The 23317-nt window shown below is 43.2% G+C and overlaps 1 protein-coding gene across 2 annotated transcripts; it reads right to left on the bottom strand.

Moving 5' to 3' along the window:
• Positions 1-7164: 7164 nt before the first annotated feature.
• SHISAL2A (shisa like 2A) lies at positions 7165-21166 on the bottom strand. Of its 2 annotated transcripts, none has more exons than XM_083742714.1 (4): positions 20736-21166; positions 17539-17684; positions 14087-14169; positions 7165-9821 (listed from the first exon to the last, which is right to left on the bottom strand). In XM_083742714.1, the coding sequence occupies exons 1-3, from the start codon at positions 20915-20917 to the stop codon at positions 14138-14140; spliced, it is 360 nt and encodes a 119-aa protein (XP_083598840.1). In that variant the 5' UTR covers positions 20918-21166; the 3' UTR covers positions 7165-9821; positions 14087-14137. The 2 variants fall into 2 exon arrangements, with proteins under 2 accessions (XP_083598840.1, XP_083598841.1); XM_083742715.1 differs by having other exon boundaries at positions 7165-9818; positions 20736-21163.
• Between the last annotated feature and the right edge of the window lie 2151 nt (positions 21167-23317).

The following is a 23317-nucleotide window of genomic DNA, read 5'->3' as shown; positions in this document are numbered from 1 at the left end:
TCCATCAGGATTCTCCTTTACAAGTCAGAAGGGAGTCTCTGCAGGGAATCCAGAAGGCATGGCTGCACGTCTCAAAAACTTGCATTCCATATCCTGAAAGGACAATATGATCTGGCAAGGTGTTATCGGTAGACCAGAGCAATTCAAGCTTCACACAACAGATAGTACACATCTGGGATAATCTGGAGTCTTGCACTCTGAGAAAACAAAAGTTAGAAGCAAACAGTAGTTATGTACAGCTTGAAATGGGGAAAATTCTGGCCAGTGCAGGTACAGATAGACTTAACAGTGAAATATTTTTGAATTGGACATCTTTACCCAGGGCATCTTTAATTAGGTCACTTCTAAGACAGCCTGTTTATTGAGCATATATCCTGATTTATTTACTAGGAGAAAGAGGCACCAAATTAAAAAAGTGACAACTGTGATGGAAAGTAAGAATCAGGAGCATACTTAGAGGGTGTGCTCTTGATTCTTTCTTTGCAGCCCTGGCTTGATCCTGGCTCCCTTTGCATCTTGGTTTTGAACTGCAGAGGTTCCTTCCCAGGTACAGCTATTTTGAGCCACCATGTGAAAGAAGAAATAAAGCACACAAAAAGAAATTAAGAGCACACGTAGATTCTTTCCTTTGAAGCTGAGTCACCTGACGTCATTGTACCTCAGTAAAACAAAACAAAACAAAATATATTCAGAAAAAGGGATCTGAATGTAATCTAGTACTGCTGCAGCCTTAAGACAGAATCATGTGCATATAAAACCATTTTGACATACCAAGCCATCCAAATTATAAAGCAGATAAAGAGAGAGGTGCCCCAGATGCTCACTTCTAGCAAGCAAGTCCTAAGAATTACCATAGCCAGCCAGTCAAGAGCTCTAAGCTGCCACTGTCAGATCTAGAGCAAGATAACATTTTTATTCAAAATATTGTGGCCAGTTAACCTTTAAATGTGAAAGAAACAACACCCAGGAAATATTTCAGATGTGCGGTGGATGCAGAAGAACAGAGGGTAAAGTGCATTCCATTTCCTGTTCCTTCACATCTCCAACAATTCTGACAGAAGTTTTGCATCTTCTGTGCTTGGGGTGTATATATAAGGTGTCCTCAGGTACAGAAGTTGTACATCTCTTAGGTGGGGGAAGTTTGAAAGTTCTGTTGTGGGCATAGAAGAGATGCTGGAAAACTGGAAGGACAAGTCCCTTGCGCTTTCTGCTCTCTCCAGATTTGTGTCACAGCCAAAGCCACTCTAAGGATTCCTAAACACACACATTCTTAGTGCCTGAGCATTCCGATTTCCTGCTCTGTATAACAGTGGTGACAACTCACCATCGCCACCAGCATTCCAAAGACATCCCATTGGAAGAATTCAGGCATTCTAGAGCAACGGTGGGATAATTAGTGGATCTAAGAGAAACAGTTTTTAAAAAGCCATATCATTCATGACATATTTTTCCTTTAAAAATGACAAATAAGGTTTTAAGAGGTTGTTGGTCTTGTGACAAACAAAAGGCTGAGTTTCTTAACATGTGGTACTTATGTATTCAGTGTAGTACTTCCTGAAAAATGGCAGCTGAGACCATATCTAGATTTATTAAATATCCATTTACCATTAGATCCTTAAGCTTGAGAAAGTACATATTGTGCCTGAAAAACTGTTTTGCTATTTTAGCATATCTTCTGGCTCTGTGAAGGATTCAGGAGAGATCCTCTCTATGCCATGAAAGCATCACTCAGAGATAAGATCATGCTATGAGTTGCTGCAGTCACCACCCACTAATCCTGTAGTCCTCTTGCTGACTATGCTCTTTAATCCTATTTTCCTCATTCACCTCAATTTCTCACTTCCTCCCTTCATTTTCAATGCTAGTACCTGACCTGGGTCAAAACACAGTGTGCTATTTTCCATCCTAGTTTCTTCCTTGTGGTGGCTTCTCTTCCCTCCCCTCCTATAAATGCCAGTTACCAAGTGAGTGTGTACATCAATAACATAACATGTAGATTGGTCCTTGCTCCCATGTGCTGCCACAATCTACCTTACTATGTTCCCAAATTCATTGCTGGACTTCCATTAGTTTAACCTCTTCTCTCCCCATTCTCCTTGGTTCAAATGGTAATTTCTTGCCCTCATCACTTTGCTGGAACCACAGATTTAGGGCAAAACTAGATATAATGGCAGCAGATCTACAGGTTTGAAGGACTTTCTAGAACTTTCAGGAATAATTTTCTGACATTAAGAACTGTTTGACAGTGGAACAGACTCCCTTGGGAGGTTGTGGACTCTCCTTCCCTGGAGATTTTTAAGCAGAGGTTGGATGGCCATCTGCCATGGATGCTTTAGTTGAGATTCCTTCCTTTGCAGGGGGTTGGACTAGATGACCCTAGGGGCCCTGCTACTTCTATAATTCTATGATTCTATGAGCCTGCCCCTGCCCTAATGGTGTAGACCAAGGATAGCAAAAGTGGCGCCATCTAGATGCTGTTGGACTCCAGCTCCCATAATTCCTGGGTATTAGTCATGCTGGTTGAGGCTAATTGGAACTGTACTCAAACAACATCTGGAGGGCATCACATTGTCTACCCCTGATGTCAACAATGATATGGGGAGAGTGCAATTTTAGCAGCAAAAGTTGGTAAGGGGATCCAGGCTCTTGCCATGGTTTTTTCCCCCCCATTCAGTATATCCTCATTGTTGTCTTCCCAATTTGCCCCAACTTGAAATTGCCCGGCTGTTTCAAAATTCAGCTTTATATTACCAGGTGGGGAAGAGGTTCCATCCAAGGTTTTAGAGGACCTTCAGTCCCTAGGACACAAAACCGCTACTTTCAGTATGGGGCGACTGAAGCTGCAAGTAAGCAACTTGCTGAAGGTCACCCAAACTCAATCACAATCAAGTGGAAATTCGACCTCACATTTCCAATATTCACTGCGTCGTATTATGCTGCCTTGCACTTTAGCCTCTTAATGGCTCTGTGAGTGGAGGAAAAGCACCACTAGACAATTGCTTCTAATGGCAGACAAGAGCAGGCACTGAAATGAAATAACTTCAGCAGTATTGAACAGGCATTCGCATAACTCCTTTGAACAGCACTGAACATGATACCTCAGAACCCAAGAGCCCTGCTAGAGCACCTGCCTTCCAGCAGCAGCAAGATACACAGAGCAACAAATCTACCCAGCCCAGGTTAAGGTGTACTGATCCCTATGCAGGTCAAATTACTTCAGCACTGACCCCACAGGTGCTTCTCCGCCTCTCTGGTAGTATGAATGCAATAATAAATTGACTATCTAACAATGTTGCTATCCTTTCATGACATCCAAAACCTGAGGGCAACACTTCACTCTACCTTAATGGTAGGGCTGCCATTTTTAATGTAGCATGCATACCCTGGTGGCTTCAAGTGCAAAGAGCTCACTGCAGTATTGATAGTTCATCAAAACAATCACATTGATTCAGTGTGAGTTCGATGAACTACGGTAATATGGGAAAGCTGTTTAAATCCAAAAAAACAACAACAAAAAAACCCAGCCTGCATGAAAGCATAGCTGTGAGCTCTACAACCAAAAGAAATTGCCCTTAGTGGGTTGCAGGCACTGGTATTGATCAAAGCAAATGTATTCTCTCCAAGGCAATGCCCTTGTACAACATTTATGATGGTTCAATAAGGGAGGTGGACACACAGAGTATCCACTGTTGGTTTCCCAGCTGGCTCCCCTTCTCAAATATCTTCCTGTTGCCATTATTTCAGCATCCTTAAGTTGAAATGCTTTCACAAATAGAAATAAGGATCTTTGAGCTTGTGTTTGGGGTGAAAGGACACAACTTTACTAAAATCAAAGAGCTTCAGAGGAAAGAGCTAGGAAGATACTGCTGCCAACACTATTGGTGAAGTGTGCCAGGAAAGCACTCACCTGGGTGATGCTACCTGGTCACATTCACACTGTACATTTAAAGCGTGTGGCTGCCCTCAAAGAATCCTGAGAACTACAGGTTGTTGATTTTTTAAAATGGTGCTGGGAACTGTTGCTGTGTGGTGGGTAAAGTATAGTTCCCCAGATTTTTTGAGGGATGGGGCATGGTAGAGGAACAACCACACACGCATGCCCTGCTGTCCAGTACTGAGAGGGTTGGTCCCATCAGCGCCTGAAGTATACCCATTTCCACTTCTGTACTTTTTTGGAGCCAGAAACTATCATAGAATTCAGAGAAGTGCAAAATCTGAAGGACAGCAATGTTTCAATTTTCACGTTGGTCTGGGAGGTGAGGATCAGGCCAATTCACGGAAACCCTCAAGCACCTCAGCCACCACTTGATGCCAACTGAATATTGATTTCACCTATATTGTACTCAGCTATGTGATCACACCCTAAACTACTGATCCCCTTCAGCAGAGTGGCCTGCCCAATGTCTGTTGTTGTTGGCATCCATCTTATCTCGAGAGACAATGGAATGCCCAAGGTCACACAGCAGATAACTGTGTTGCAAAACTTGTCAGAACTTGATTACCATCCAGCATCCAATATGAGAAGTATATGTGTGTTTCTCTCTCCCTTATGCCTGCTTTGTATTAGTGCTGTTTTCATTTTGTTCATTTTGGTGTGCACTGAGATGTACAAAAGCAGTCTAAAAATCCTGACAAACCATCCATCCATGCACTACAGTACATGATGGGCTGAAGGGATCAGGCACAAACAGTGAGGATTGAGATGGCTACATCTACCTCCCTGAAGCTTAGCACTGGCACCCCACAGGGATGTGTGCTAAGTCCCTCCCTGTACTCATTGTACACATATGACTGCATATCATCTGATCCATCCACAGTAATTATTAAGTTTGCAGATGATACTGCCATAATGGGCCTAATTGCAGGCGGAGATGAAACAGCTTACAGGGGGAAGGTTCAAAAAGTATCTACATGGTGCTTAGAGAAGAACTTGCACCTATATATTAGTAAGACAAAGGAGATGGTGTTGGACTTCCAGAAGAAGAGAGGGGAACCTGCCCCATTGTATATTGGGGGGGGGGCTGTGTGGAGAGAGTCTCCGCCTTTAAATTCCTGGGAGTCTACCTTAGCAAGGACCTCACTTGGAAAATGAGCATAACTCAGGTGGTCAGAAAGGCCCAACAGAGACTCCATTTCCTCAGGGTCTTGCAAAAGAATAATGTTAAACAACAACTGATGAACTCCTTCTACTGGTCCACAATAGAAAGTGTCCTTTCATATTGTATCACAATGTGGTATGCTGGCCTGACAGCCATGGACAGAAAGTCTCTACAGAGGGTGGTGAATACAGCACATGATATCATGGGCTGTCCCTTGAGTCCGCTAGATGACATCGCAAGGGATCGTTGCCTTAGGAGAGCGAGAAAAATTCTCAGGGATGACTCACACCCCAGCCATCACCTCTTTAATCTTCTACCCTCGGGCAGGAGATATAGAAGTATAATCAGCCGTACAAACAGGCTAAAAAATAGCTTCTATCCATGGGCTGTTAGGCTGTTGAACGGAAAAAAACACAGCGAAATTGACTTGCAAGGTGGTGTGTTGTTTGATAAGAGATTGAGTGTTTGTGGGGGGAGGCTTGCTTAATTTCATTGTACACAGGTTGTACAATGACAACAAAAGTATTATTATTATTATTATTATTATTATTATTATTATTATTATTATTATATCCTGCATTTGTTGACCTGGGACCTGCTTTTTCACTACCTGAAGTGGAAAGAAATAAAGCAGGGAAATGATGCTTGTGTCCCAAGAATCACCCTGCCAACAAGTAACCCTGCATTTTCCTCCTTGTAATACTCTTTTCAAACCTCCTTTGTTACTTCCCATTTAATGACATTTGAGACATTTGAGAAACCATGCAACTGTCTGGAAGCAAACCAAAAGCATTGGGGCGGTTGGGGTGTGTGCAGGAGAAAGAAAGCAGCCACTTAATCTTAGCTGGAGACTCAGACTCGACTACAATGTGTCACTGATTAAATGACAGTTAAGAGCTTGAGCATACAGCCAGAGGCATACTGTCAGGGACGCAGTGGGAGCGCAGGGAGGGGAGGAGATGGAGAGCGAGGGGGAGCAATCTGAGGGGAGCATAGAAGAGGACAGTAGCCCGAGAGATTCCATGAGCCTCTCCAGCGAATCGGAAGATTCACAGAAGGGGGCGCCGATGGCCAGGGCAAGGGGGACACCCCAGAAGCAAGGGGCCAGCGGGGACTCCCAGAGCAGCAGTTGGAAATCAGGACCAGCTTCCCCTCCAGACCGTAGTGGGGGGGAAGAGTCCCAGGTATCAGGGCCAGCGTATTCACCACTAGCAAGAGATGAGTCAGGGTTGACCACGCCTCCATCGGAGAGCGAGGGAACGGTCGAGAGGAAGGTTACCGGCTACGCGCGTGCGCCAAGTTCAAATGTACAGGCGAGCGGCACAGCAGGTAGCCCGGAGAGGGAACCAGGTCCTAAAGCCCGCCGGAAGGAGGGGCAAGAATCAGGGGGGTCAGCGTCAGAAGAGTCCAGAAAGGATGAAACCCCAGCGGGCAGGAGGGCCCAGAGGAGGAAGGAGCTAAGGAAGAGGTGGAGCAAGGCTAGGGTCTTAAACTGGTGTCAGGGGGGAGGAGACTCAGACGGAACTTCGCCGGTCTAGACTTTAAGACGTAGAGCAGCATGCTCCGGCTTTGAAATGGAAACTGAACTTCAATAAAGACTTTTGTAAATAACTACAGCCGGGCGTTGGTCCTTTGTGAGCTGGGACCTAGGGGCGGCTCTGACATATACACTGTCTGTATGCAAAGCTGGTACCTTTCTCATGGGGGAAAATTATGCCTATTGCGCACATAGCCCTGATAACCCAGAAGGCAGACAGGATTTCCTGGGACCTTTTGTTGGCATCTGTCTATCTCAAGAAACAATGGAGTGTACCTCTTGGGGTGAAGTCAAACTGCTGCGTAAGCAGTACCAAAGTGACCTCCCCAGAGTACAAGCCTGGGCAGTGTGTATGGAGGTCTTGAGCTGCCCAGATAACAAGGCCCTCCTCTCAGCCTTGCTGATGTAGTCCAAAGGAAAGCAATATGCGTGGCACCAGCTTGGCTGCAGGAGGTGCCAGAAGGAGGCATACAAGGTGTCATGCAACCATCTTAGATTAAAGAAAGATGACTAAAGAAGCTGACGGGGTAACCAATAATTTCCACATTTTAATTTCCATACAATCACCAATTTGAATTATTTGCATACAATTCACATAAGCATGGCAGACTACCAACAATAGCTTTTGAAGTTGCCCCTTTTCTGTGATGGCAAATGCACATTTTCCGGAGGTAAGAACAGCAGGTCCTTAGGGATTTTGATGAAAACAATTGGTTGAGATCTCATTCTACATTTTTAAAAACGTTTTGGCAATAATGGAGTGGACAGATGGAGCAATTAGTGTTGAAGTACTGGCATGATGCATGGAGCATGCAGAATAAGATGCTAGACCATTTCTCATGCCAAAAATCAATTTAATATGACACTTTAAAAAAAAAAAAACCTACCACAAAAGCACCTGTGATGATGGGGCATGTTGTCTATGACTATTCATATCAGCTTCAGCCCCTAAACTATGGAATAGAAAGGAAAAGTACACAGAGAGGAAAACAAAGTGATGTGTGGATGCAGACAAACTTGTGAATAAGAAAAGAGATGATTGGTAGACTAAAGTACAGAGGGGGAGCAGAGAGATAATGAATGGAATTCAGTGGAGGAGAATGTGGGCAAAAACAGACGAGGCAGTTGAGAAACTGAGTGTACAGTATCTGGGGAAAGCAAACAAAATGCAGACCTGTGATTGTGCAGAGAAATAAATAGTGGAGAAGGGCTATAGTTTAGGGACAAAGCATCTGCTTTGCATGCAGAAAGGTCTCAGGTTCAATCCCCAGTATCTCCAGATAGGGGTTTAAATGTCTCCCTGCCTGAAACCCTGGACTACAACTCCCATCAGCCCCAACCAACATGACCAATGATGAGGTATGATGGCACTTGGAGCCCAGCAACATGTGGAAGGCATAGCCTCCCCACTTCTGGGATACAGAAAGAAATGACAGTGTACTATGGAACAGAAAAAGAAAGAAAAGGAGGAAAAATGATCAGAAATTAGAGTTCGGTATTAGTGAAAAGTGAGAAAGCACTGCGTAGCACAGAAATGAAATGGAGAATGAATTGAAAAGATGACAATGAGTTAACACTGTAATCAAATTACTTTTCTATGGTTCACATAACGATGCAGCTCACTTGAGTTAGCAGAACTACAGAAGTGGCCCTCAAAGTGATGTGTAGCCGTGATCTAAACAATATGCCTTTCCTGCTATGAATGAAATATTTATTTATATAGCCATGAGTTTTCCACCTCATGCAAGTTTATGTCTATAATATAGGAGAGTTGATCACTGTAAGCCTTCAAAAATAATAGTGTGAGCTAAACAGGCTTGCTTATCGTTAACATGATGCATAGAAGACTGTCAGCCTATGGTTTAATGAGAAACAGCTGCTCCGATGAACAAAGGTGTCACTAACAGATGTCTTTATAAATCATAAGCCACTGAAGCAGATCCTGTGGGCCTCAAATGCTCCTGGCAAATTAGTAAACTGTTTACTTACCTGCTTTTTAATTTTATCAAGCCAATTTCATGGAACTGGTTTTAATTGCTAATTGCATCTTTCTATTTAGGATTATGTAATACATTGAGGAGTCTCTTCAATTTGGCTTTGAGCATGCACTTTTAACTCTTGCTCATGTTGGTGCCTTGAGTGAAGCACTGTTGGTTTTTGCTGCAATTTGAATTGCCACAACTAACTTTAATAGTATATATAGTGAAGTTATTGTGCCTTCTCAACATCTGCCTATTTTCAACCTAAGAGCTGCAGGGGAGACCCTGCTCAGGGTCAGTGAGCATGGCCCATTTGGCAGTGACATTGAACAAGACCTTCTCTGTGGTGGCATCCCAACTGTGGAACTCTCTCCTGCTAGAGCTGTATTTGTGCCCCGCTCCCTGATTCTGCCAACAGCTAATCCAGGCCTTTGGAGTAGAGTGAATGCAACTGATCATTTGTAATCCCTTGACTGATGTACTGTGAATTCTGTCTTTTAAATCATTTTACTGATATTACTTTGTATAATGTACTTATGGTTTTGATTTGGTTTATATTCTTTGCCATCTTAGACCCCTGGGAAGGAAGAGTGGGGCAGAAATAAATAAATAATATGTATGAGCAGATATCATTAAAATGTGTTTCCATAGTACACGATGAAGACACAAATGAAATGTCAGGAAGCGGGGTATTGTCTGTTCAGAAAGAACCATGTGTTTAACGCAAAAGTTTGCAGGTGCATAATTCAAAGAAAATATTGGGGCACAAAAAATCACTTTCTTAACAGAAGTTGTGCAAATCAAAATATACTATTGCATTTGCATTTTGTGCATGTAAGATGGTCTGTATGAACAACAGGTTAATTTTTTTTTTAAAGCAATATTATCTCATTTAATTAAAAGTTAACATTCCTGCAAATATAAGACAATACATACTTGTAAAACAGAGGGCGAAGGTTGTCACTGGATCAGGGCCTGCAATGTACATGAATGGTGACAATAATGATTTCATTTTCCTGGATACTTGTCCAGGTTGGCCCCTGAGCATTAATAGCTTTCACAGCAGCAATAGAACAGGTTTCAAAGTGCTCCTTGGCTTCTTGAGTTGGATTCTTCCAGTCCAGCTTAAAGACAAGAGACTCCTTTTGTTTCTGTGGGGCTGTGTAGACAGTTTTGCTGGTGTGTTCAGAAAGATGCAGTTTTCTGCTATGGAAACAAAACAGAAACCACTATTAAAAACTCTCTCTCTCTCTCTCTCTCTCTCTCTCTCTCTCTCTCTCTCTCTCTCTCTTGAATAGATTTGTCTTTGTCATACTTGAATCTCACTGTTCCTCCATGGAGCTCAGGATTGCATACATGGGGCAATCATATTTTATTTGCACAATAACTCTGTGACTAATAACCTTAGAAGCAAGAAATAATGTTACCCCAGCCAAGATCAAGGGCTAAGCAGGAATGTGAACCCCAGGCTAGAATCCTAGATCTGGGAATGCCCCATTAAAGTCAACTGGACTTGCTTCCAGAGAACTGCACTATCCGTTTCCTACCCAGGAACACGTTAACTACTACTGTACAGCTGTAGCTCTACACATGCTTCATAAGTATAAGCTTTTAAAAAAGACAAGACAAGAACACTGAGTTAACAATCCAGTTCTGTGATGAAGCACAGAAGGTTATTAATACTAGCCTAAAAGAATGCATGAAGAAGATGACAAAGATATCTTGGCACGGGGCCAAATTAAGTGTGATGTGGGACATCCACAATTAGGATCTTTCAGCTCCTGTTTTGCTTACAGTGACTTTGAAGACCAGCTCTGGGAAAGTTTCACCCTTTCTTCCTATGTGTTTTATCTAGTGCAAATTGCTTTCCCCTCCCAAGCTATTATTAGCTCCAAAAGGATAGCTCCAAAAGGAGGCAAAAGACAGGAAACTATTAGCAGCTCCATCAGAAAAGGGGCATGGGAAGGAAGGGTTAAACAACATTCCTCAGAGCACTACTCCGCCAACCTCCAAAACAGCACAATAACAAAAATGCAGGAGAGTCTATTAGTGGATTTCCAACCTCACATCTGACTTGTCACTAATTTAGCCAAATCAACAGCTGTCTGCCATAAGCACAAACAGATTCATCAACAGATAGTAACTGAAGTAGGAAAATGCCCTCTTGCATTCTGCTGGGGACAGTGGATCAATAATGCCCAAGGTTAGAGTGCTAGGAAGGCTTGCACTTCAGCAGCTAAAACAACCCTGAAACTTCACTCCATTTGCCTGTATAAAATCCCCACTCATTTGTCAGAGCAATGCTGATACAAATGCCATGCACAGCCTTGCCTCTTTCTCCATCGTTTTTGCCCCAAGTCAGTCTCTTGGATGCCAAAGCTGCTCCATGAAAGGGGCTTGCAGGTCTTCTTTTTGGCAATCACTCGTAGCTGAGTAAGATTGTCTTTCTTGAACACAGTCTTAACAGTGAATCTGTAAGTGTGTGGAGGCCAATTCTAGATCCACACGTTCTTCCACAGTGGGGACATAGGTTTCCGGGCAGGAGTTGGTCATGGTGAGGGTTTGCCAAACGTGCCTTCCTCTTAGCACATTTCTCCTTTTTGTCCTGAGTTCAAGCATCTTTAAAGTCCATGACATCTTTAGTAAAGGCTGTTCTCCAATTGGAGCACTCACAGGCCAGTGTTTCCCAATTGTCGGTGTTTACATTTTTTAAGATTTGCCTTCAGAGAGCCTTTAAACCTCTTTTGTTGACAACCAGCATTACGCTTTCCATTTATAAGTTCAGAATAGAGTAGTTGCTTTGGAAGACGATAATCAGACATCCAAACAACATGCCCAGTCCAACAAAGTTGATGTTGAAGAATCATTGCTTTGACAATGATTCTTGCAGGTACTGCTGCTACAGTGTCATGGCTTCAGCTCCTCCCCCAGCAGATGGAGTAGGGCAGCCTTGCAGTGGTGGAACAAAGATTTCATTTGTACAGGGACTAGTCAGTGCGAGAACAAGGCTTCCTGTTACACCAGCTTAGTGCTTGATGTAGTGCTATGTAGCTACGGTATAACTACATCGAATCAGGTTTTAGTCCCATTGTTGAATCAGTGCTAGCTCTCACACAGTTGGCTACATTACATTCTGTCATGCTGTGCATCAAAGGACGTAGCAATACAGGTATGCATCAGAGATGTGCAGCAAAGGCACAGCAGAAAGATTTGATCAAGCCACATTTCAAATATCAACAGGCACAAAGTGCAAACAGAAGGAAACAGCCAGCTTCTTCATGAGCAGCAGAAGACTGTTAAGTGGCATCCAGGGGGCGGGGGGAGGACAGTTACACTTCTATAATATATGCTTGAGAAGACTTGCTTTTGAAACTCCAAGGGCTCTGATTTCAAAAACAATATTAAACTGCATGGTTTTTCTTTCTTTCTTTCTAGGCTATCAAGCTAAGTACCATATAAAGCATATGTTATATATGCATTCCTCTTTGGCCATGGATTGATCTGTTCCCATTCACAATTCTGCATTAAGCAAAAACCATAGAAATTTATGGTAGCTGCTTTCCAGCCCTCTTTTTTATCTGCACTGAATTAGCCATCAGATCGTTTTCCTCATCTTAAATACACATGTGGACATGGAAGAAAGAAGTATATCTACATAAACTCTAAGCTCTGCTTCAAGACCCATAAAAACAGCTTGGAGAAAAAGCCCCTGCTATTAATAATTTTGTTATCTTCACTTTGACCCTGCCTCCCATGTTCATCAATATACCAAGGCTTTATATTGTTTCACTGGTAACATAAGAGAAAAATGACTGTTACTCATATTTAATCTAAGCACAAACACAAGGGCTTCTGATCACAAGGTGTTTAGCACTGCAATGTTGAAAGTTATCTGTTAACTCTGTTCTACCCTGTTTCCCCCCCTTTTTTTGTTTAAACCAATTCACAGACCAAGAACTTACACACTGAACACTAATAATGAACCATATGTTGAAGATATTACACATGACAAGAAGACTTGGTCTATTTATTTGTATCATTTATTATGATCCTTGTTTATAAAACCCAATAAAAAGTTATTTTTAAAAATGCACCCTGAAACTCACAAACAAGATTGTAAAGCCAACCAAAGGAATGCAGTATATTTCATTTGTTGACTAAAGCATGTTTCTTTTATCAGCATTTTTAGTTCAAATCCTCATTGATCAGCCAGCACATTGTGCTGCCTCCCTTTCAATAATCCACAGACAAGTGCACTACAAAAATAATTTTCTTCTGTCCAGATGAATCAGTGTTTATTCTCAATGGCTAAATCCTTCTGTCTCAGCTGAATTATGTGCTCTATGACGCAGACATCTTGGCCTTTCACCTGAAATGTTACTACTGCAATACAACATACTATCTCCCCATCTCTCTGAGGAAGAAACAATCCACACTCATTATTCAGGAAGTAGAACAATGCTAAGCTACTTAGCCCAAACTTAATTTCCTGTCTTACCCAGGGGTCCATGTCCCAGAATATTTGCTTTCATGAAAATGTTTCATTGACTGTTTCCACAATGAGTTTTAATGCTTCCAATTGTCAGTTATGAAATTCATTAGCATCGCATAAGGGTGGGAAAGGCAATCGGTGGCTTTCAGCCTAATTTCATGGGGTAAGGGGCAGGGCCGGCCCACCCATGAGGCAAGTTGAGGCGATTGCCTCGGGTGACAGGATCCAGAGGCAGAAGATCCTAAAAGGGATCTTTATTCCCCCTTTGTTCCTGATGTAGATCTTCCCTCACCCCTTCTTCCCTGGCAGGGAGCAGAGTACCATTTTGTGGTTTGCCTCAAGCATCAAAATGTCTTGAACTAGCCCCAGGTAGCTCAGAATAAGAAAAGGAAGATTTGGAGAGAACCTCTGCCAAGTGATCGGTTCAGACCTCTAAGACGAGTGATTTGTCCTACTTCCAGCAGTCTGCTAGAGAGAGAAGGGGGTGACAGAAAGAGACTTCTTCCTCTCCTCTGTGCACCTTCAAAAGATGCTTGGAGGGGCATGTCTGGAGGGTGCACAGGGGTCTGGAGAGGAGGAATGGGGAAAGTTCCCTTTTGCAAATGGAAGTCTACTGCACTAGTGGAACATCAGTACTGGGTATAACCTAATGTTATCTAATCCCTGCATTTCACAAAAGCTAATATTTGACCTGAATGGGCCTGCTCAATGAAAGTCACAAAGATGGCAAGGACTCTTATGGACTAAATAATACAGCAACAAAGTAGGCATACAAATGAATAATCTTGCAAGTTCCATGACTGCACAAGAGGGTAGCGGGAACACACCCTCCGCCATTGTACAGGTGAAGGGGTTTGTTTGAACACACCTATACTGCCTTTCAAATAGCAAACAATTCTCATCGATCCTGAATTCAAAAGCAAACATTCCCTCATCTACAAAGAAGAGACTGGGGGCTGTAACGGGAAGAACAGTGTACCTGTTTGCTTGCAGAACTGGTCCGTACATGTCCTGTCCCACACACCTTTCCTTAACATAAAGAACCTCCTCTAGTTTCTCGACCTGAAAAACAAAAAGGACATCTTTCTCAGTCAACCTGAAATGAAGGAGGCATCTTTCAGTCACAGGATCTAATGAGGATGCTCTGCTGGTATGGTCTGAAGATACATGAAGCCATCACCTTGCTGAAGTTAAGTGAGTCTGATCAATATCTGGATAGGTGACTGCCTTGGGTCCAATGACAGGGGGGAAAGGGGCTCTAACTCTAAGAAAATAAATAAAGGATGCTTCAGTGACATAGTTAGCAAGAGCAGGCAGTGCAGTGGGGAGGTGTCTTACCAGGGCAAGGCAGCAGCTAGAACAAGGCTGTGTGTGCACACTGGTGGGAGCATCCATTGGTGTGCTTGCACAGCCCCAAAATTGCACACTGCCCTGCCCTGCATCATCCCAGTAAGTGACGATGATTACTGTGTTAGGTGGCTAGCTCTGCAGCACTGCCCCAACCACTCCTGGTAGTTATTCTTGATGGGATGAATTAGCATAATTTCTTTCCAGATCTGATCTCTGAGCTTCTGACAAAGCAAGGTTTAGGAAGGCAATGGCTGCATAAGCTGAAATTGGGTTTGCCGCTTGGTTCTGAACTTGCTCTATTGTCACAATTAAAATGCATCTTGTACTATTCTAGTAAGTTGGCAACCCTAATAAGCACCAAAGTCAACTTGTTTATTTGGCCTTTTAACACTTACTGCACAGTGTCAGCTGTTCCTCAAAGCCTCATATTTATCACTTAAAAAGGCCAAGTAGAAAGTTTCAACAGCTTTACTGTTTCTAATTAAGCGGATTAGGGACATTCAAAGGATGACTGACTAGTTCCAAAGGAAATGAACAGATATCCAGTTATGATAAAGCAAGTTGATTATCAGCTAACCTTATAATTAAGAGAGAGATAAGAACAGGTATCAACAAATTTAAGTTAACGCACTCAAGAGTATAATAATCATTTTTAACAAGCTGGAAAACTTCAAATTCACATATATATATATATATATATATATATATATATATTTCAAATCAACCTAATTAAGGTTGTCATAGTTACCAAATGTGCCACTTAGTGATCTTTCCCCAGGTCATTCTTTTAAGGGGAAAAACAGGAAATAAACGAGTTTATCTGATTCTGAAGTTCCTTTAATAATTAGACCAATATGTCTGCTGCTGTATCTGTACCCACAAGCAATTGATAAGATAAGATAAGATAAGATAAGATAAGATAAGATAAGATAAATTTATTGTCATTGTCCGTATATACACAGTATACACAACAACGAAAATCAAACACCCGAGACCGGATTCACATACACATTCGCACGTATCTCCAACACTCTCATCCTATTCAGACATAATCTATTAGAACATAACATAATCCAGAATATAACATAACCTATTAGAAGCATAGCATAACCTAAAACCTATCTCATTCCTTACTACTCACTGCTTGCTATTTCTATTCACTGCTATTGTTGCTCAAAGATGGACATTAAAGCCTATTCCTTTTCTAGTCCATTGACGGCTAAGTCATCTTTTCTGCTGTGACCTGGTGTTTTCTGATGGTAGATAAAGCTCCACAAAATCAACTGTTTTGCCATAGTTATGACGACATATGAGGCAGAAAGGGGGTGCTTCCAGATGGGAGGTTTTGTCATGATCCCACTGAAGGAAACCTCGTTGGAGGATCTGGAGAAGCAGCCTACATCACAGGGTCATGAAGCAGAGAAGAGGAAGGGACCCTGAGGGTCAACTAATCCAACTCCCTGCATTGCAGGAATCTCAACACATGCCCCTCTCCCATACAATCTGAAACCATCCCGGATCATGCTTAGCTTTGCAAATGTGCTAGCAGTCTTATTGCTGCACCACTAGTTGACAGTATATATGCTGCTAGAGCTTTAATGAAACAGCACAACTGCCTCCCCCCCATTTCTCCCCATTTCAAAAGGTTGAAATAATAACTAGAAAAGTAGCTGGAGACTGATGATGGGTTTAATTCCAATTTCAGAGGGTAATCAATACAGTTCCCTTGAATTCACAGAACAAAAAGTTTTCATTTGGAATTGAATTAAATTGAGTAAGTCTGTTGCCTAAGGATGAGACAACTAGGACTAAGAATCTCTTAATTAGCAGGCAGATATGCTTGCCATCTCTAGAGAATGTCCCATTAGGAACCCTTTAACAAAAAAAGGGAGCAAAGAAGGCAGCTTGCTGTTTCTGTCAGGCTCAACTTTGCCTTTCAAAAAAAAAGAGTATTAGGTGTTTTTGCTAATTAAAATAAAATAAGAGAGCTGACAGAATTCTCTATAATATGATTGCACCTCAAAGATCTTTCCACACCTCTCTGTTGGGATCAGGAAATCTTTCATATTAGAAAGAATTTCTCTGCGGCTCCTGCAGCATGGCTTATAATACTTTGCAAGAAGGTGAACAGGACGTCTCTTTTTAAAGAAATGTTGGCTCCTGTCATTTATGAACATTTTCAATATGAGCTTTGATATGAGTTTCTGTATGTCAGCAGTAATGAAGGAATAGAAATAGGTGATGATTAGCCTGAACCAGAACTTGCTAACATCAATGGAAGCCTTTAGTCTGCAGCTGAATCCAGACCAGGCAGCTGTGGTTATGGGCAAGGGAGCTGCATGCTTTGTATAGTGTGGGGATGCCCATGATTAAGGTGGCTACCATGCATTTGGTAATCAGATTCAGCATCTGAATGTAGTCCTGGACCCAGCACCAGTTTTGGAGTTGCAGAGCACTAACAGTGTAGGATTATGACCACACTTCGAAATCAAGGATCCATGTTCCCCTAACTGCCAGGATAAACTACACTATCAGAGAACACTGACACCAGAAAACGCATCAGATAAGTCTTCTGATATTGTATTTAGAGACAGGAAGACACTGTGGCGATCAGTTTATAGGTCAGGCCATAGCTCTCAAATGGTGATAAGGTCTTCCCCAACATGATGGAGGCAAGATCTTAGAGAACTGCTAACTCCTCCCAGTCCAGGTGTGCGTCTTTTCCAACAAGCTATGCAACAGCCCATTCCCTTCCTTTCCTAATGAGCATAAAATAAGGCCCTGTGATTGGCTTGCTCCTTTTCACTGTTGTGCTGAGTGACTGTTCTATTGCCCAATGGGCTACTTATTCTCCTGCTACATACTGTCTGAATATTTTTTTGCCTCTAGAACTTCAAGAAGGAATAAATGTTGCCTGAGCCATCTGAATTTGGAAGACTCGGAGAGCTTAGTGTTGATTTAGAGAGAGGCTAAAATTTGAGACTGCTTGATATCAGAACAATTAAAAAACCCAGGAGGTGAGGAATCCTGGAACTACTAAGGAAACATCTGAATGTTCTCTGCTGAATGAAGAGCTCTTACCTGCTGACTGTAAGCTTAAACTGAGGCCTCTATCCAGTTTGCTTTGTGGCTTCGTGCTGATAAACAAGTAACAAAGAACGCACACAGTGATGATAAAAGCCAGCAGGACCACTGCTGCAATTGACAAGCCAATAAGTGCTCCAACACTGAGAAAAGAAAGCAACAGAATTTAATGTGCTGGACATTCTAGGAGCATTGTCAAACACACCACAACAAGAAATCATCAGCATCACATGTACTTAAAGAAGGAAGACAGATGTTTTGACAGAATAGAGATAAACTGATTTGTCTTTAATATTCTCATGGGAACTGAATTTGTCATGAAATTCTACTCTTATTGATCCAGAGCAGAACTCCAACATATAGTTAGCAGAGTAAAAACTTAAACACGTTGCAGGATTCCCAAAAAATAGATCAGAGGCAATTGTATTTCATCCAGCAGAGCTTTACTGCTACCGAAGGCAAATGAGCATAATGGTCACAAATCCAATACAATCAGGATTGGCGCTGTCCATAAGAAATCTAGTTGCAGCGGACTTAACTTAAACTTACAATAACTTATAATAAGACTAAAACTTAACACTATATACAGAACACCACACCAGAAGGAAAAGAGAAAGAAAGAGAAACTGAAACCCAGGCTCCTTCTGGCCTTACTTTTATAGTCAGCATGACCTTGACAGAAAAGAGATCCAGTTTAAACCAGCTGTACTCAGCTTCTCTGAAGGAATAACCCAAACATCAGGAACCTTCTGCTTGTTTATTTCACACAGAGAAGCTTCCAGAACCCTCTTGAATTAAGTAGAATAGGAAAGATTTTTACACATCAGAACAATACTTTCTGTACTGAGAAAATGCAAACTGATACCCCCCCCCATTTATTAGGTACAGGAAGTATTGATATGCAAAACGCCTATAGAAAAACATTGCATGTACACCTCCCTTCTACAAGAATAAATCCTAGCCTTTTGTTGCTAGACCTGCAATTTACAGCAAACACATTCCTTCACTATTCCCGGGGAGATAAACATAGACTCAGAGAGAGAGAAGGGGACTGAAGCTATCTAGTCCAAGTTTCTGCTGCAGGAAGGACAATATGCCTGTCAGCCACACACACCCATTGTGATATTCAGTTCTAAATGGACTAAAACAGAAGTGGTGTGCTGAAGCAAATGTTTTGCCACAGGCCCCCATTGTAGATTCCATGTTGCTGGTCTGGTCTTCGCATGCAACAGAAACAGGTGTAGAGTCCCAAGGTATGGACTGTACCACTTCAGACCACATGTGGAGGATCATTATTTTGAATGATCCTTTGTATAAAATTATAACTTTTTAATATGAAAAAAGTGAAATTCCGCAGGTTTCTTTTTAACTCCTACACAGTAATTTAATTCCTACACAGCCTTTGCTGTAGTAATTTTGTATTCTGTGAGGTGGACTTCTCTCACATGAAATGTAGTAGTACCATCTGCCTGCATAGATTAGTACCTAAATTCAGTCACTGATGATTGATATTCTTGTTTTGAGATGGCATCTGTTACATCTGAGGAAGAAACTGGCAGAGGAGAGAGTGCAATGAGGAACTTTAAGTGTTACGTTGCTATTCCAACCATAGTTGACATCCCATCCCTAATGATGCCGTCAGCATTGAAAGTGCTGCTGTTTTTGACTAGTCATGACAATAAAATAGCTGTTCTTGTCAGTAGCTATTTGGTCTGTCTACTTTTCTGAAATAACTCAGCATGGTGTCAGAAGTCTAAGCCTTAAAACTCACAATTGCTTACTATGACAGTTTTAAGCTCCAGAAAGCTTCGACTCTGATGATACATTTGCAAGGCTATGCCTCCTAGGAGCCACTTATTTGGCCACAGTACTTAGTGATGTCTGCATGTACAGTAGGTGTCACTGAACACATGATGGGGAGGCAGGATCCCACCCACAAGATGTCATTTGCAAATACCCTTTTACTCAATATCCAGGTGATCACAGTTGATACTCCTTAAAAATATAAACTTATTCAATACTTTAGTTTCTCTTCAGATTGGAGAAATCTTTTTATCTTTTACTCATACAAACTTAGCAGTAACATAGAACTTTTTTTAAAGTGTTCAAAGTGTTTCCTGTGCATTAGTACAGGCTTGTTGTAAACCACTCACAGGGTTGGTTGCCTGTGACAATTATTAATCACCTCCAGGTAACCAGGCAGGGAAACCTCTACAATAGTTTGTTCCTCTTTTGAGCACAAGTAAATACAATAATATATTGGAGGACTAGACAAGGGATTCTGCCTCCCCCTGCCCCCTCAGCTTGTTAACTCAGGTGGACTTTTCCAAGGCTGCACAAAGCCTTGCCACAGCTACACTATCCATATTGCAAATGCGACATGGAGGCTACAAGCTTATACTGTACCCACTTATCTGGGAGTAAGCCTCACTGAATTCAATGGGATTTACTTCGAAGTGGAAATGCATAGGATTGCACTGTGAATATAACATGACTTGCCTAAAACCACCTGGATTAAGTTTGAACCCAATCAGATTCTTGTTAAGAAAACTCTTTCGCCAATTATTAATGATGAGTTATTTCTACAAAGAGACAAATCATTCATTTGGATTAATTAGACTAGACTAGTAGCTACCATTCTCCTGTTCTGTACCACTAATATTAATTAGAGTTAATGAAAAGGCATGCATTGGAGTCCCAGAGAACCCATCATTTTGTCACCCTGGTTGTCGCCAGTAATAGATATACAATGATTCAAAGGACAAGAGGGGAAATTATTATATGTTAAGTCGTCTCTTGAGCATACCTCTTTGTCTCGCTGCAAAGTGACGATCCTCTCACACTGCTGCTGCTACAAGGTTGCTAAAACAGGGGTAAAAAATCCCCTCCTAAAATAATGCAAGCTCTAAGCAACCGGTTTAGATTCCAGAAAGTCCCCATATTTGGTTACATTACCAGTTTTCACATTCACACCCCTGCCACACACATTCCCTCTCTGCTAGTGGCTCAACTTAACTTAGTGCCAAAGCTTAGCCTGGTGCTAAGGCAGCACTGAAACGGGCACAGAATCATTATACAACCTCTGAGCGTGTGCAGAGCGCATCCCACTAATTCCACACACACACTCACACCAAAGGGTCTTGGCACTGTGGTGGACTGGGCGGGCAGCCCCCCAGCCTGCCTGCTGGTCTCACCTGAGCCACCACATGTAGTTGTGCTCGTAGGGGAAGAAGCTGTTCGGGTCATCGCAACAATACTTGAGGTCCTGGAAGCCGCAGCAGTAGATGGAGCCGGGCTCGCCTTCCTCCCCCGGGCAGCTGAAGGCGCTGACCAGCACCTTGTCGGCGTTCATGTAACTCGTGCAGTCGGCGCTCATGGTGCAGCCGAGCGAGCGGAGTCTGCGGCGAGGCAGCTCAGCTTCTTCTTTCAGAAGCGGCGGGGAATTGGAATCGAAGGCGCCGCAGAGCAAGGAACCGCGCGCCGAAGGCAGAGCGGGTAAAAGACGCCCGCGCTAAGGGAGGAAGAAAGGCGCAACCCGAGGGCGCAGGAGGAGCCGGCTCGCCTTTCCTGCCACTTCTGAGGCGCCACAGGCGCGCCCCCTTCCACCTCCGCCGACGGACTCTCTGCTGTCGCTAAGGCGGAGGGTTTCTTTCTCCCCCTCCCGCCACTCCCGCGCTCGCCCTGTGCGACGCCCCGCCTCCCTCGCTGAGTAGGACTTCTGGCCATTGCTAACGCAGCAGCGATACTGTGAAGGGAAGCGAAAGGCGAACTGAGGGATGGATCACGCAGCCTCGGCGCAGTGGGGGGATTTCAAGAGAAACAATTTCAGGGCTTATTCCAGACCGTTTTTCTTGTCGGGAGGGTCCCATTCATGGGTACCTATATATCCACATCAGCGCCCACAACTGTGTTTGACGAACCAGGTCCGGCAGGCTGCAGCAGCCTGGAAGATTGCCGTCTGAAAAACTGGCCCAACCAACGCAGTTAAAAAGGTGAGGTGACAGACCATGGTCTTTGGACACCTGCTTTCCAGTTTTGACATTTGATCAGCAAAAGACGCCCCGGAATCAACCACCCTGGGATCACACGGATAGTTTTGGATTGATCCAAGAATGGAAGAGGCAGGGTAAGAAGGAGCTCAGGGTAGCTAAGAACCAGCTCTGAACTGTGGAGGTGGCACCTGTGCTAGGTGACAAAAGTGTCACTTCAGTCTAGACTCAGGATAAGTTTAGGGTTGGCCCTACCATTAGGCAAAGTGAGGCAACCGCCTCTGGTGGCAGATTCGGGGTCACGGATTCCCCTCTACCAGAGGAGAGAGCTAGGTATGCACCCCCTGACCTAGCCTCCTTCTCTTGGGTGCCATGGAGGGTGCCATCCTGGTGCCAGTACTGCAAGTAACATTTCACTACTGATTTTGTTGACTTCTATATGTGGCAGTCAACCATATCAGGCACCACCTTGCCTCTCTTTCAAAGCGGCTGAAGCTGCACACCAGAGAGAGCCCCCCCCACCGCCTCCAACCCCAGTTCCCACCCATCAGCCCTCCCTTCCTGGTTTCTACCTCCACCTGCACTGGGGCCTTCCAACCCAAGCCTGATCCTAACACTGCTGCGGGGCTTGTGACAAACAGCATAAATAAAGAAGTGAGGGTGGCACTGTGGTCTAAACCACTGAGCCTAGGGCTTGCCAATCGGAAGGTTGGTGGTTCGAATCCCCGCAACAGGGTGAGCTCCCATTGCTCGGTCCCTGCTCCTGCCAACCTACCAGTTCAAAAGCACATCAAAGTGCAAGTAGATAAATAGGTACCGCTCTGGCGGGAAGGTAAACGGCGTTTCTGTGCGCTGCTCTGGTTTCACCATAAGTGACTTAGCCATTCTGGCCACATGACCCGGAAAAACTGTCTGCGGACAAACGTCAGCTCCCTTGGCTAGTAAAGCGAGATGAGCGTTGCAACCCCAGAGTCATTCACGACTGGACTTAACTGTCAGGGGTCCTTTACCTTTACCTATACCCTGCCCTTAAAACAAACATTGCCTCATTCTAAAATCTTGCACCCCAAAACCAGGATGAACTTCAGCCTTGTAATTACAAAATGCACTTTAAGTATCCTTAGTGTTACAAAATGCACACTGTAGGTCTAAATAGTGTTCTAGGACGTTGTCACATTGGGGCTTTAGTTCTTAGTATAAGGGCTAAGATAGCGGTTAACCAAATGGTGAAGTACAATGGTACCTCAGCTTACAAACGTAATCCGTTCTGGAAGTCCGTTCTTAAACCGAAACCGTTCTTAAACCAAGGCGCGCTTTCCTTATGAGGCCTCCCGCTGCCAGTGCCCTTCCACTGTTCAGATTCTATTCTTAGACCAAGGTAAAGTTCTCAGACTGGGACACTACTTCCGGTTTTGTGGAGTTCGTAAACCGAATAGTTTGTAAACAGGGCTGTTCTTAAACCGAGGTACCACTGTAAAGCTCTACATCGCTAAAGTCAGGTGAGCCAAAAACATTGAGGGTAAGGAAGGAATTTGCTCTAAATCTCACACCCACACCCATTTATCCAGGGGACTGTTTACTTAGCTAAATATCAAAGTCATATTATCTCAGTTTTACTTTAAGGCAATAGCAGTGAACTTTGGTGCTACAGAGGCTGCAAGTCACCCTACAACTGGAGCACAGAGCTTTAGCACTATCAGGAAATTGCTATGCAGTAGGGCCACAACTTTTGCAAAGGTTATGTTTAGGGGATTGTGCCCAAAGTCAAAACCCAAAAAACAACAACA

Source organism: Podarcis gaigeae (assembly GCF_964106915.1).
Source record: "Podarcis gaigeae genome assembly, chromosome: 6".
Classification (NCBI taxonomy): domain Eukaryota; kingdom Metazoa; phylum Chordata; class Lepidosauria; order Squamata; family Lacertidae; genus Podarcis; species Podarcis gaigeae.
The sequence above is the reverse complement of the archived record's forward strand: the minus strand, read 5'-3'. Positions and strand labels throughout refer to the sequence as shown.

Bases quoted from the DNA above. Each gene is read 5' to 3' on its own strand.
- SHISAL2A (XM_083742714.1), bottom strand. From the start codon at position 20,917: ATGAGCGCCGACTGCACGAGTTACATGAACGCCGACAAGGTGCTGGTC. The intron at 17,685-20,735 runs GTGAGACCAGCA...TTCTTTTCTCAG, and splicing joins AACTACATGTGGTGGCTCAG to TGTTGGAGCACTTATTGGCT. The intron at 14,170-17,538 runs GTAAGAGCTCTT...TTTGTTTTTCAG, and splicing joins TTTAAGCTTACAGTCAGCAG to GTCGAGAAACTAGAGGAGGT.